Below are 14634 nucleotides of genomic sequence, written 5' to 3'. Positions count from 1 at the left end.
GCTCAGACACACAGAACCTTCAACAAGAACGAGGACAGAACTGAGAACCTGGGAGGAAAGCGTGTTTCACAAGGTCATAAAAACTAGAGTCTGCATCAATATCAACAACAGAGGAGGTGACAGCAATAAGATAAGTACTAGAGTTCAAACTCTCAACCTCTAGGATTTAAATCCTGGGAACATCCATCCTCCAGCCCCCCACACCCCAAACAAAGACCTCCTTCAAGCCCCCCACATACACATTGCCAGCAGACTTGGAAAGAGTCTTGATTTATGTCCCCTCATGCACTATGCTTCACTGAGCAAATACACTTCAACTATAGTCAGAGCCTTTATGCCAGAGGCATAGCTTTCATCTATGATATAATCCCCAGAAAAACACATTCAAGACTATTAATAACAATGGAAAGAATAGTAGAGTCACTGAGGGTAGATATGTGTGTGTGTGTGTGTGTGTGTGTGTGTGTGTGTGTATGTGTGTGTGCCAGTCTTGGGGCTTGAACTCAGGCCCTCGGTGCTGTCTCTTAGCTTTTTCACTCAAGGCTAGAACTCTACCACTTGAGCCACAGTCCTACTTAGTACTTTTTGGTGGTTAATTGAAACTAAGAGTCTCACAGCCATTCTTGCTCAAGGGCTTCCAACTGTGATCCTTCCAACTGTGATCTCAGCATCTGGAGTATCTAGGATTACAGGCATGAGCCACCAGCACCCAGCTGAAAGTAGATAAATGTGCCATGCATCAGTGGCTCATGACTCTAATCCTAACTTCTCACGAGGCTGAGATCTAAAGATCACAGTTAGGAGTCAACCCAGACAGAAAAGTCCCCATGATACTTTATCTCCAATTAACCACTCAAAAACCGGAAGTCCTGCCTGTTCCTCAGCATCTCCCACTGCAAGAGACAGGAGCCACCAGCACACCAGCCTCACAACAGCTATGGTCTCACTTGAGGCTGGAACAAGGCTGTGGCTTCCACAACCCAAGGCCAAACAGCAAGCCATGTGACATTCCCTTGTGTGCCAGTCATCTGTCGCTGCCTCAGTTCCCCTGACTATGGGTTAGATCTGCACCACCACCCCTAGGCACAGCCTGAAAGGCACTTGCTGCTGTTTCCTCCATAATATTCTAAATTCTTCCTTGTTGTTTGTCTTTCTCCCCTCTCCCCCCACCCTCTCTTTGTAACAAACTCCTTCTATTAAATATCTTCTGCACAAAATACCTATTGTGGGGAGAATTCCGAGAAGATGGTGGAGGAGCAGCAGAGCCATAGCTAAGCTCCCCCCAACATCCCAGTTTTACCACTCCAGAGAAACTTTTACTCCCAGAAAGACAGCCCAAGTAAGTTATAACAGTACAGGGATTCTGGCCAGAAAGGAAACATTGACCTTGCTGGCCTGAAAACAGAGATTTGAGCTCTGGGCAGCATCCCACTGCGATGCCAGTGCCGGCGCCGACACAGCACCTGGCACTCCACACACCTAAAGCACACAGTGGCAACCAGGAAGAAATCCTCCAGACAGCAGCAGACAGACACGGATCGCAGGCTGGGCATGGATGGGCCAAAATCACAGAGAAAGCTTGAATACCCCACCAAAGACATTCTCACTTGCACCCACAGAGCAGCATCTGGAAGGTAGCCCTTCCCCCACTGCCAGAGCGAAGTGCCATCTTTGACTCTGGCATAGACCCGGTCAGAGCAGACTGGAAATAAAGTGGGCCAGGGGAAAGCGAGGATGAAGGGGCCATCATTGAAAAGGGCAAGAGTGACTGAACGGTGAGAGCCAGCTCCACCCAGGAGAATGTCTCAGTGCCCAGGCCGGAGGCCCATACGGCGCCAAGGCTCACAGATTCAGGTAAACTCAGCCAGAAGTGCCCTGCCCCGCCCCGCCCCACCCAGTCCCACTGACCCTGTGGCTGCCTACACTCCAGCAGCCAGGATTTCTAAAATCAAACCAAAAGCGGTAAGCAGCTACTGGCTGCACAGAAGACAGAGAGTAAACAGTTCCCGAGACAGATAAACGGCCCCATTACAGAGGATGCCCAATTCCCACAACCAAACGGAGCTGAATTCCACAGCCAGCTCCACCCAAGAGAAGTCGCTCCGCCCAGGAGGGAGGAAGCTCCCCCAGGCAAGTGACTCTCAGCTGTAAACCAGGCCCGAGGTGCCCCGCCCTACTGAGTCCACAGCCTATTCAGAGCCAGTTGTTAAAGGCAGCAGCCTGGATACAAACAAGTACCTGCTGGCGGACCAGCAGGAACCAGCACAAAGCCAAGCCAAGGCCGCCACCTACAGGCCCCCGAAAAGAGGTGCAGGAGGGAATCACGCATCCATAACTTCTTCATCCCAAACGCGTAAATCACAAAGCAATATTACAAATTTTATGAAAGGTCAAGCCAACTCGCCAGGTCCAAAAAAACAGTATGACTGAAGAGAAGATGGAGAATAAAAAAAAACATTGGAGGCTAGGATAGCAGAAATGATCAAAAGCCTCAAGAACAAATTCAAAAAAACAATTCCAGGAATTTAGAATGGAATTCTTGAAGGATCTTCAGGAAGTCAAAAAAGAAATGGAAGCAAAAATAGATACAGTCCACTCCTTATATAAAGAAGACCTTAACACCCTGAGAAATGAAATGCATGAGAAATGGAAACAAATACAAATCATTAAAAGAAAAAATTAGCACAATGAGAGCTGATCTGGCAACTATAAACAGCTCACTTGCCTCAAAGCAAACCACACTCGAAGCCACATCACAAAGAATTGATCATCTTGAATCGAGTCTCTCTTTTGGATGATGATTCAGCTGATAAGGACCAGAAGATTATCGCACTCCAAGAAACTGTCAAACTCCAGGGCAGACTAATCCAGGAGATAGTGGACAGGGAGAAGAGATATAATCTGCATATAATCAGAATAGATGAAGGAGAGGAGTATCAGAGCAGAGGTATACAACACATATTCAATAGTATTACAGAGAATTTCCCCAATCTCAAAAGGGAAAACCTCACCCAAATAACAGAAGCATATAGAACACCTAGCAGACCAGACCCTAGAAGAAACACCCCTAGACACATCATAGTCAAGGCCTCAGATTTTAACAACAAGGAACATATTCTGAATGCAGTCAAAACAAAGAAAGAACTATGCTACAGCAGAAAAAAAAAAAAAAAAAGACCAGAATCATGGCAGACCTCTCCACACAAATTTACAATGCAAGAAGAGCCTGGAAGAACACCATCCAAATCCTGCAGGCCAACAACTGTCAAACCAGACTTAGATACCCAGCAAAATTAGAATTTGCTTTCGAGGGAAAAACCAAATCTTTCCATAGCAAAGAGAAACTAAAGGAATACATAAACAAACAACAACCAAAAAAAAAAAGCCAGCCTTACAGAGAGTTCTAAGAGGAGAAAACCACCCAACAGAAAACGTACAGGACCTCCAAACAGAAACAGAAAGAAACTACAATAGCCAGAGCCCAATAGGAAAGACAGCTCAATAAAGACAAGAAAGGAAAGAAAAGGAAAGGGAAAGAGAAAGGGAAAGGGAAGGAGCAAAACATAGCCTAACAGGACAATGGAAGGGAAAAACCCACACCTATCCATGATCTCTTTAAATATAAATGGAATGAACTCTCCAATAAAAAGGAAAAGATTGGCCAAGTGGATTCGCAGACAATATAAAGATATCTGTTGTCTTCAAGAGACCCATCTTACAGCAAAGGACAAAAATAGGCTCCGAATGAAAGGATGGAGCAAGATCTTCCAAGCAAATGCACCTACCAAAATGGCAGGGGTAGCCATCCTGATTTCAGACAAGCTAGACTTATCATTAAAATCAGTTCAAAAAGATAAAGGACACTATATATTAATACAAGGGAAATCCAGAGATAAGACATCACCATGATAAATTTATACTCACCGAACAAAAGAGGCCCTAAATATGTCAAACAAATTCTTTCAGAACTACAGAACAAGATAGACCCAAATACAATCATAGTGGGAGATTTTAATACTCTACTCTCCCCAAGAAACAGATCTAACACACAGAGGATTAGCATGGGAGCCAAAGACCTAAGTAACACCATATCCCACATGTATCTGACAGATCTGTACAGAGTTTTTCACCCTACAGAGACTCAATACACATTCTTCTCAGTAGCCCATGGAACATACTCCAAAATAGATCATATCATATAGTCCACACAAAGAACCTCAGCAAATGCAAGAGTATTGACATTATCCCATGTATTATATCTGATCACAGTAGAATCAAGGTAGCCCTCGATAACAAAGGATACCACAGAAACTACACAAAAACTTGGGAGGCTAAACTCCTTACTGTTATCTAACATTTGGGTCACAGAGCAAATTAAGGATGAAATTAATGAATTCATAAGTGACAATGACAATTCATCACAAAGAAACCTATGGGATACAGCAAAGGCAGTGCTGAGGGGCAAGATCATTGCCCTCAGCACACACATTAAAATAATGGAATCAGAACAGGTAAATAACCTCATGAGGCAGTTAAAATGAATGGAGAAACAAAAATAATTGAATCTAAAATGACTAGGAGGAGAGAGATTACAAAGATTAAAGAAGAGATAAATCTGATTGAGAATAGAAAGACCATTCAACAAATAAATAAAAGTAAAAGATGGTTCTTTGAGGAAATAAATAAAATTGACAGACCCCTTGCAAGACTTTTAAAAAAAATAAAGAAGAGACTCAGATCTGTAAGATCAGGGACTTCACCGGAAAAATTACAACAAATACACAGGATATTCAAACAATTATAAGGAACTATTTATAGAACCTGTACTCACTACAGAATGAAAATTTTACAGAAATGGATCAATTCTTAGAGAAGTAGAAACTGCCCAAACTGAATCAAGAAGAAATAAATCAACTAAATAAATCAATAACCTACAGCGAGATACAGATGTAGTCAAGAGCCTTCCAACAAAGAAAAGCCCAGGCCCAGATGGATTCACCAATGAATTCTACAAAACCTTCAGTGAGGAGCAAATACCATCACTCCTCAAACTCTTTCATGAAATAGAAACAGAGGAAGAAATCCCAATTCTATGAAGCTAACATCATACTCATCCCCAAACCAGGCAAAGACCCAACAAAAAAAAGAGAATTGCAGACTAATAGCACTAATGAACACAGATGCAAAGCTCCTCAACAAAATATTAGCTAACAGGATCCAAAAACTGATCCAAAAAATTACACATCACGATCAAGTAGGCCTCATCCCACAGATGCAAGGATGGTTCAACATCCGCAAATCAATAAACATAATTCACCACATCAACAAAGCTAAGACCAAGAACCACATCATCATCCCAGTTGATGCCCAAAAAGCCTTTGACAAAACATAACACCCATACATGTTAAAGGCCCTGGAGAGAACAGCAACAGAGGGAACATTCTTTAAAACAGCAAAAGCCATATACATCAGACCAATGGCTAATATAATAAATGGGGAGAAACAAAAACCATTTCCCCTGAACTCAGGAACAAGACAAGGATGCCCATTCTCCCTGCTTCTATTCAACTTAGTACTGGAATCCCTACCCATAGCAATAAGGCAAGAGGAGGATATCTAAGGGATCCACATTGGTAAAGAAGAAATCAAACTATCCCTAGATGCAGATGACATGATCTTATAGCTGAAGGACCGAAAAAACTCAGTCCCCTAACTCCTAGAACTAGTAAAACATTTTGGCAAAGAAGCAGGATACAAAATCAACCCACAAAAATCAGCAGCTTTTCTGTACACCAGCAATGTACAAGGAAATTACAGAAATAATACCATTTGCAATAGCTAAAAAAAGAATAAATTACCTAGGGATTAACCTAAAGATGTGAATGACCCATTTAATGAGAACTATAAAAATCTAAAAAGGGAAATCAAAGAGGACACCAAGATATGGAAAGACCTCCCATGCTCATGGGTAAGCAGAATCACTATTAATGAAAATGGCCATATTGCCCAAAATGTTATACAAATTCAATGCAATCCCCATCAAGATCCTGGCTATATTCTTCACTAAAATAGAGAAAACAACCCATAAATTCATATGTAACAGCAAAAGACCTAGAATATCCAAAGCAATTCTAGGCAAAGGAAGCAGCGCAGGAGGAATCACAATACCAGACTTCAAGCTCTATTATAGAGCCATCATAACAACAACAGCCTGGTACTGGCATAAAAACAGACCTGAAGACCAATGGAATAGGATAGAAGACCCAGAAATAAAGCCACATTCTTGTAGTCAACTGATATTTGACAAAGGAGTTAAAGACATACAATGGAAAAACATAGCCTCTTCAACTACTGGTGCTGGGAAAACTGGGCAACCACATGCAGAAAACTCAAAATGGACCCTAGCCTATCACCATGCACCAAGATTAACTCAAAATGGATTAAGGACCTCAACATCAGACCTGAAATCTTGAAACTACTAAAGGACAGAGTAGGAGGGACACTAGAACTTATAGGCATAGGTAGGAACTTCCTGAACATAGTCCCAGGGGCACAACAGATAGGGGAGAGATTCGACAAATGGGAATACTACAAAATAAAAAGTTTCTGCACAGCTAAAGACATAACCACTAAACTAAAAAGACAGCCAACCATATGGGAAAGGATCTTCAGCACAGCACCAGACAAAGGCCTAATATTCATCATCTACAGAGAACTCAAAAAACTCAAAAAACCCAGTAAACCAATTATTAAATGGGTAAAGGAGCTAAAGAGAGACTTCCCAGGAGAAGAGATACAAATGGCAAAGAAATATATGAGGAAATATTCGACATCCCTGGCAGTAAAGGAAATGCAAATAAAAACAACCCTGAGATACCACCTCACCCCAGTTAGAATGGCCTATACTCTGAACTCAGGCAACAACAAATGCTAGAGGGGATGCAGGGAAAGAGGAACCCTTCTCCACTGTTGGTGGGAGTGCAAATTAGTACAACCACTTTGGAGAACAGTATGGAGGTTCCTCAAAAAGCTCAGCATAGACATACCCTATGACCCAGCCATACCACTCCTACGCATCTATCCTGAACAACAGGTCTCAAGATATCATGAAGATATTTGCACATCCATGTTTATCGCTGCACAATTCACAATAGCCAAAATAGGGAAACAACCCAGATGCTCCACTACAGATGAATGGATTCAAAAAATGTGGTACTTATACACAATGGAATACTACATAGCGATTAGAAGTGATAAAATATTGGTATTAGCAGGGAACTGGTCAGAACTTGAACAAATAATGTTGAGCGAGACAAGCCTAGAACACAGAGAACAAAGAGGCATGGTTTCCTTGATAAATGACTTTTAGGGAAGGAGGAGGACAGTAGAGACTAGGTCTGCAAAACAACAAATTTCTTTTCAAATGGTATTTCCACATGTTTGGGTCAGCGACCTTATATTATGTATCTAAAACCAAACAATTACTAAACATAAAGGTCTAGAATAAACCTATCAGTGGATCACAATAGCTCAACAGCTATGTACACATGATCATGTAAGACAAGGATAAGCAAAAACAAGTCCAAGAGAAGGACACAGGAGGAGTCTACTGTTGACATTATCTTTAAAGTTCTAGATGAATTTCCTGTGGCGTACCCTACATGGTTACTGTATGTGATTTTGGTACACTAGATATTGTATATATGCCTACCTGATCTAGGGAAGGGAAAGAAAAATGAGTGTGTAAGATATCACAAGAAATGTATTCACTGCCTTATTATGTAACTGTACCCCCTTTGCACAACACGTTGTCAATAAAATTTAATTAAAAAAATAGCTATTGTGGTTCCTTCCTGCCTGGATCCTGCAAATACACTTTCCAGGCAGGAAAATGGGGAGCATGCTAGATATCATATGAGCACTACTAGATCCAGTCATGATCTCAATAATGAACTAAGCCTAGTTCTGGAGTCTTCTTTTAACGTCTCTTGGCTGTTCTGCATATTCCAATAAATGCCTTTGTAGTTGCATTTGCCACAGTTCATTCCTACTGCTTGCAACACTTGGCTAAAGTTACACAAAAGATATGAGGCAAAACTAGAGGGCAGGCCTAGCAAGGCCTGGCCCAGAGACATGATTTTCACAGGCCATGGCACTTTGGGGCAAACAACTTAAGATCCTCTGTGTAGAAAAAGCAACTTATGCACACACAGCCTCTTCTGTTAACAGCAGAAGAAAAAGGAAAGTCATTTTTTCTAGTTGGTTTCTTTGCTCCAAATATTATAGGTTAAAGAGAAAACAAGTGTGCTTTCTACAGTGAAGGAGGAGCTTCTGTATCCAGTGAGGAATGGGAAGGAAAAGGACCTCAAATACATAGGAAGCCTTCTTTGGGTGTGCCAGGCTAATGGACACCCCTGCCTTTGGGTTCCTGACACCTCCCTACCTCCATTATCATCTCTGCATACTTTGATGACAATCCTCACCTTCCTACCACCAAAGCTGTAAGAACCTCTCATTTTCACTTAAGCTTACTCAGAGTCTCATGTTCACTCTGCTTGCTCAAAGCTGGTGTTCCACTGCTTGAGCCATGCCTCCTACCCTGTTTTCTGCTGGGTATTTTGGAGTTGGAATCTCATAGGCTTTTCTAACTGGGCTGGCTTCATATCAGGATCCTCTAGATCTCTGCCTCCTGAGTAGCTAGGGTTACAGGCATGATCCACCATCATTTAACTATGCATGTATATATATATGAATTTCCATCAAGAGTAAGCAGGGAATTTAGCTAACACAGCTAAATAGACTATTAAAAGAAATAATGGATATCTTCTGAAAAAAGGACATTCGACATACTTAGAAAAATAGGGCAACAGAACACTAGGATAATAATAATTATTGCTATTATTACATCCAAAGTTTGTTAATCGCTTACTATATCCCAGGCATGAACTACCTTAAGATATTCATGAGAATTAACTCATAGACCAGTTCTCTGCCTGGAAAACCGAAGAGCCCTTGCACCCACAGCTCGTAAGAGGTACAACCAGCATTTAAACCTGGAAATGAGACTCCCAACACCTGTGGCACAGGTGATTTCAGGTAAGACACATCTTGATTCTGTGTGTTAGGCTTCCCGAAGGGAGAATATGAGTTGATTTGAATATGACAAACTGTACTTCCTTGAGCTAATGAGCAGGATATTTTTAATGTTTTTACATCCTTAAGTTGTTTCAAATTCGTTGAAACCATCATATAATGAAAATAACCTGTGACCTCTCACCAATGGTTTGTGGGTCTCATCCATGTATCTGATGCTTCTTTCCAGAAGCCTGGAGTTAGCAAGTCTCCCTGAGGAACCCACAGATCAGGGCCCTTACTCCATCTGGCCACCAGATGGTGCTATGACCTCAGCCAGGAACAGGTCCAGCTCAGGAGATGAGCAGACCACTCACAGTAATTATTTCAGAACTAAGATTTTTTTTTTTAACTTAAAGACACATCTTCCATACATAGTTCTCAAGTCCCTTCATTTTAAAGTTAGGAAACTAAACCAACAACCACAAAAATAAAACAGTTAAATACTAATCCGCCAGGTCATTATTAAGAGCAAGAACAGGCCAATATAGGAAGACAAAAGTATGTTGACTACATGCATTCATGATAAAAAATCGTAATCACACTATCTGTTAGCCTACTCTGTGCCTACCACTGTGCAGGCCATTCCCTCACAAGATGTCTCCCTCCTTGCTAGATGGATGTGAAGTGAATCACATTCCCCTATGGTGATGTCTAATGCTCAGAGTCTGGGAGCGCCTCAAAGTTAACCCCATCAGCAAAGAGAGGAGCTAGCCTTCACCTGCCTGGATGCACCAACATCTCCCACTAAATAAGCAGAATGCTGATGGAACAAACTGGATTTTCTGTATCAAGCTACACCCGTGTGTGTGTGTGTGTGTGTGTGTGTGTGTGTGTGTGTGTGTGTGTGTGGTGTGTGTGAAAGAGAGAGAGAGAGAGAGAGAGAGAGAGAGAGAGAGAGAGAGAGACTAGAAGTGAGCCAATATTGCCACTTAAGATATTTTCTTAAACCAGGTGCTATTGGCTCGTGGCTCTCATCCTTGATACTCAGGAGGCTGAAATCTGAGGATCAAGATGGAAAGCCAGCCTGGGCAGGAAAGTCTATGAAACTCTTACCTCCAATTAATCACCACAAAAAAAGAAGAAAGAAAGAAGGAAAGGAAGGAAGGAAGGAAGGAAGGAAGGAAGGGAGGAAGGAAGGAAGGAAGGGAGGGAGGGAGGGAGGGAGGGAGGGAGGGAGGGAGGGAGGGAGGGAGGGAAGGAGGGAGGGAGGGAGGGAGGAAAGGGAGGGAGGGAGGGAGGGAGGGAGGAAGGAAGGGAGGAAGGAAGGAAGGAAGGAAGGAAGGAAGGAAGGAAGGAAGGAAGGAAGGAAGGAAGGAAGGAAGGAAGGAAGGAAGGAGAAAGAAAAAAAAAGACAGAAGTGGAGCTGTGGCTCAAGTGCACAAACGGTCAAGAAAGTACCCAGACCCTGAGTTGAAGTGCCAAGACCAACACACACACACACACACACACACACACACACACACACACACACACACACACACACCTATTTTTTTCATCTGAAATCTAAAATAGCTTCTTCATTCTAGGGTTATCTTTCACTGATGAATGCTAATGTAAAGGCGTTAAATGAAGCCAGGAGAATCAAGGTAGAATGAGCCTCTCGCCACCCTCTGTTGATACAAACACATCCTTAAGACTCTTAAAAGTATTTTGTGCCCAGATGCCAAGAATTTTAAGGGTTTCTTTTTATTTATCCTAGCAAATAGCTATTTGATTAATTCCTTTTAAACTTCAACTTTCTACTAACATACCCCTAAGATCATTTCTTGTTTCCTCAGGAAACAGAGTTTCTCAAAGTTTTGTTTTTGCTTTTGTTTTTGTTATTGTCTAGAAAGGAATGTACCAGCCTGGCACCAGGGGCTCACACTGTATTCCTAGCTACTCAGAAGGCTGAGCTCTGAAGACCATAGTTCAAAACCAGCCCATGCAGATAAATCAGGAGACTCTAATCTCCAACTGATCATTACAAAGCCAGAAGTGAAGGGGTAGCTCAAATGGTAGAGCACCAGCCTTAAGTGTAAAAGTCAAGCAAGAAGGTTAACAAGTTTGATAAGAAATGTACTCACTGCCTTATGTATTAAACTGTAATCCTTCTGTGCATCACTTTGACAATTAATGAATCAATTTTAAAAAGAAAAAAAGCCAAGCAAAAGCATGAGGCCCTGAACTCAAGTTCCCAGCACTGGTACAAAGAGGGGAAAAAACCTACTGACTGAAAGTGAGGTGGAAAAGGTAAGTTTTTGTACCTTTGAATCGTGAAAGTCAACTTTCCTTACAACCAATGCCTAAGGGGATGGGAATATGGCCTAGTGGTAAAGTGCTCGCCTCATATACATGAAGCCCTGGGTTCAATTCCTCAGCACCACATATATAGAAAAAAGCCGGAAGTGGCACTGTGGCTCAAGAGGTAGAGTGCTAGCTTTAAACAAAAAGAATCCAGGGACAGTGCTCAGGCCCTGAGTCCATGCCCCAGGACTGGCAACAAAAACAAAACAAATAAACAACCAATGCTTAAATCATTTTAATAGACCTTTGTTTACATACTAAACCTCAAGTTGTATCTTCATTTTTAAAAGCTGAATGTAAAAGAAACTGGGTTACAGGATACAATAATAAATGCTAACATCAAAAAAACATTTAATTATGTGGACCAAAAAGATTTTTGAAGATTTTTTAAAGGTTTTTACAATTATAGTTACTATACTCAATTTCTGGCACCAATATATGTATGCATGTGTGTGTGTGTGTGTGTGTGTGTGTGTGTGTGTGTGTGTGTATGCATAACAGGTCCTGTCATTTATTTCTAAGAATTTAGAGAAAAAACTTCCAAAAGATATACAGGTATTTGCCAGGCAGATTAGTTATTAAAAGCTGAAAAGCTATAAACAACTTATAAATCAGTCAAAAATAAGTTAACAAAATTATGTCCCAGAATAAAAGAGAACAATACACAATGAGAAATACCACATATATATATATATATATATATATATATATATATATATATTCTCCCACAGAAAGCAGTGTATGTCAAGTGGAAGGAGCAAGGAGACAGTCATTATGCCGTGATCCCATTAGTTTAAAGAACAGTATATGTGTACACAGACATATGCTACTTAGATACTATTCGGAGAGTTAGGATGTGCACCAATAGAATGAAGGGAGAACCAGAGATAAAGAGAAAGCACCGGCACCCTGCCTCCAACTAGTAAAACTTGTACACTCCAGTAGAACTATAGGTTTACTTTTATATGCTTTTTTATTAGGTCATCTACATTTTCTTCTTTTTCAAAGTGAGCATGCATTCGCTCTATAAAAAACTTTAAAGTGACTCGCCATGGCTTTCATCTTCTCTGTAAAAAAAAAACAACTTGGGTAAAACACATGAATATCAAATAGGGAAATTCTTTCCACTGAGACAACACTGGATCAGGTAACTTTGTACACGCAGCAGGTTTAATCAATCCTCAGCTTGAAAGACTGTCAGAAAGCAACTTTCTTCAAGCACTCAACATGCTATTTCTACCAACCCCAAAAGGACAGGGGTTACTTAATCAATGTCCAGAGGCAGGGAGGGGAAGCCTCATTAGCTCATGACCAAGAGATTCTAATTCTGGCTGCTCTATTTGCTAGCTTCATTCTCTAGGCCTGGGTTGTCCATCTACAGAAATGAACATGATTCAAGCAGAATTCCCTGCCAGCTGTGCCACAAACAGGAAGTGATGTGCATACACACGGAGACACAAACATCAAAGCTAAATACACAAAGAGCAATATATAAAACTGGCTTTTTGAAGGAGGAGAAGAATAAGTCTAAGGGCTTCAAATAGATTCCCTAGGAAAACTAGCATTCTACCTCTATGACCAGGTAGAGAACATCTACATTTCACGGTTATGTGAATACTCACTGAGCTAATGCTGTGTTTGGTTAGTAAAATCAGCACAGAATAAGCACTTGACAAATGATACTCAATAAATAATGATGCTGTCAGCATCAGTGTCATCGTTTTCGTCGTGGTCGTCATCATCATCATCATCATCATCATCAGTACTGAGGGAATTCGGCAATCTACTCAATGGTTTGACCAGTTTGTTTCAGATGCTTCTTTAATAACTTGTTCAGATAAAGCAAACATTAGATGATAGACAGACAGACAGATAGATAGATAGATAGATAGATAGATAGATAGATAGATAGATAGATAGATAGATAGATAGATAGATGGATGGATAGATAGATAGATAATAGCTCCACCTACTGGATGTTTGACATTTAACACAAGTTACTAAACTCAGTTTTTCCATTATGAATATTTTTTGAAATATCACCAAAGCAAAGAAGTGTATCTGAGAAAGTAAGGAAAATGTAGTAAATTAAAAATTTAGATGGTGGGGTGGGGAGAATGATAGAAGGGGGACTGATCAAACATCACCAGACACTTAGATGGCCATGTTAAATTGTATCCTAGCCCCCTTGCACAACCTTATAAAGTTCAAGAAACAAAACAAAACAAACAACAACAACAAACAAAGATGGCAAAGAAAAATAGACCTACCATTTTCAATTTTGCTTTTAGGATGTGGTCCACTGAATGCTAAAAATTTTCCTGGAACAATCCAATTGAAGTCACCATTTTCAACTCGCTGGCAGAAGGTTAAGAAAAGAAAAAGAAAAGGACTTATAATTCTTACACAATTTAGGAAACCTTTACAAATAAAATTGCTTTTCATGTTGTTACCACTAGACTTCTTGGACCTACATGAAAATAAAATAATACAGCTTAAAACAACACCACATATTTGGCTCTCAAAATACTCCTGTATGTTGGATCCACTTCAGAAAATTTCCTATCCAGATTGAAAAGTTCAGAGTACAAGAAAAGCTAGTCTATTCTATAAAATAAGTTTGTCCCTTGGCCATTCTGCAAGGAAGTAAAATGGAAATTAACAATGAATCAAGGGAGGGGACAGATAATAAGTAAACCTTTTCTCCCTGAATATGGTAAATGGGCTTTAACCAATGAAAAATAAGCATAAACATTAGGCTCGTGATTAACACACTCCCAAATATTTTCCATTTTTGTGGACAGTAATGTGCTGATTTAAGACTGCCAAGGGGCAGGAGGCAGGAGGGCAGGGCTCATATCTCTTACCCCTGGAGGTGCAACACAAATCCCAGTCAGACAAGGTGTCCAGGAAACCTGCCAACCCAAACAAGGGTCAGCAATAAAGGCGGGTGCTTACCCTACAGGGAAAGAATGCATATGACCTTCCCACCGGGTTTCCAAGGAAATCTCCTTAGCTTTGAAATGTTGACTATTTTGAAGCAGGTTTGGGATTACTATGAAACCAGATAAAACATACCAATGAGCTGACAGTGATCGCCAGTGGTCAGCCTCTACTCTATACACTCTATGAGGGTTAAAAAAAAAAGGGGGGGGGGGAGTTGAAAGCTGGTTGCTGGTAGCTCAAGCCTGTAGGATTACAGCTACTCAGGAG

At 40.9% G+C, this 14634-nt stretch overlaps 1 protein-coding gene across 4 annotated transcripts in view; it reads right to left on the bottom strand.

Annotated features, from left to right (window-relative positions):
* The window catches only part of Cdc14a (cell division cycle 14A), a 166842-nt gene that overhangs the window by 56428 nt on the left and 95780 nt on the right, over nt 1-14634 (bottom strand). For all 4 annotated transcript variants that reach the window (XM_048352046.1, XM_048352048.1, XM_048352045.1 and 1 more), the window contains exon 8: nt 13692-13779. In XM_048352046.1, the coding sequence (XP_048208003.1) occupies nt 13692-13779 (88 nt within the window). The remainder of the gene's footprint in view (nt 1-13691; nt 13780-14634) is intronic.

Source organism: Perognathus longimembris, chromosome 7 (assembly GCF_023159225.1).
Source record: "Perognathus longimembris pacificus isolate PPM17 chromosome 7, ASM2315922v1, whole genome shotgun sequence".
Classification (NCBI taxonomy): domain Eukaryota; kingdom Metazoa; phylum Chordata; class Mammalia; order Rodentia; family Heteromyidae; genus Perognathus; species Perognathus longimembris.
Note: the sequence above shows the minus strand (reverse complement) of the source record. Positions and strands in the feature narration are given on the sequence as shown.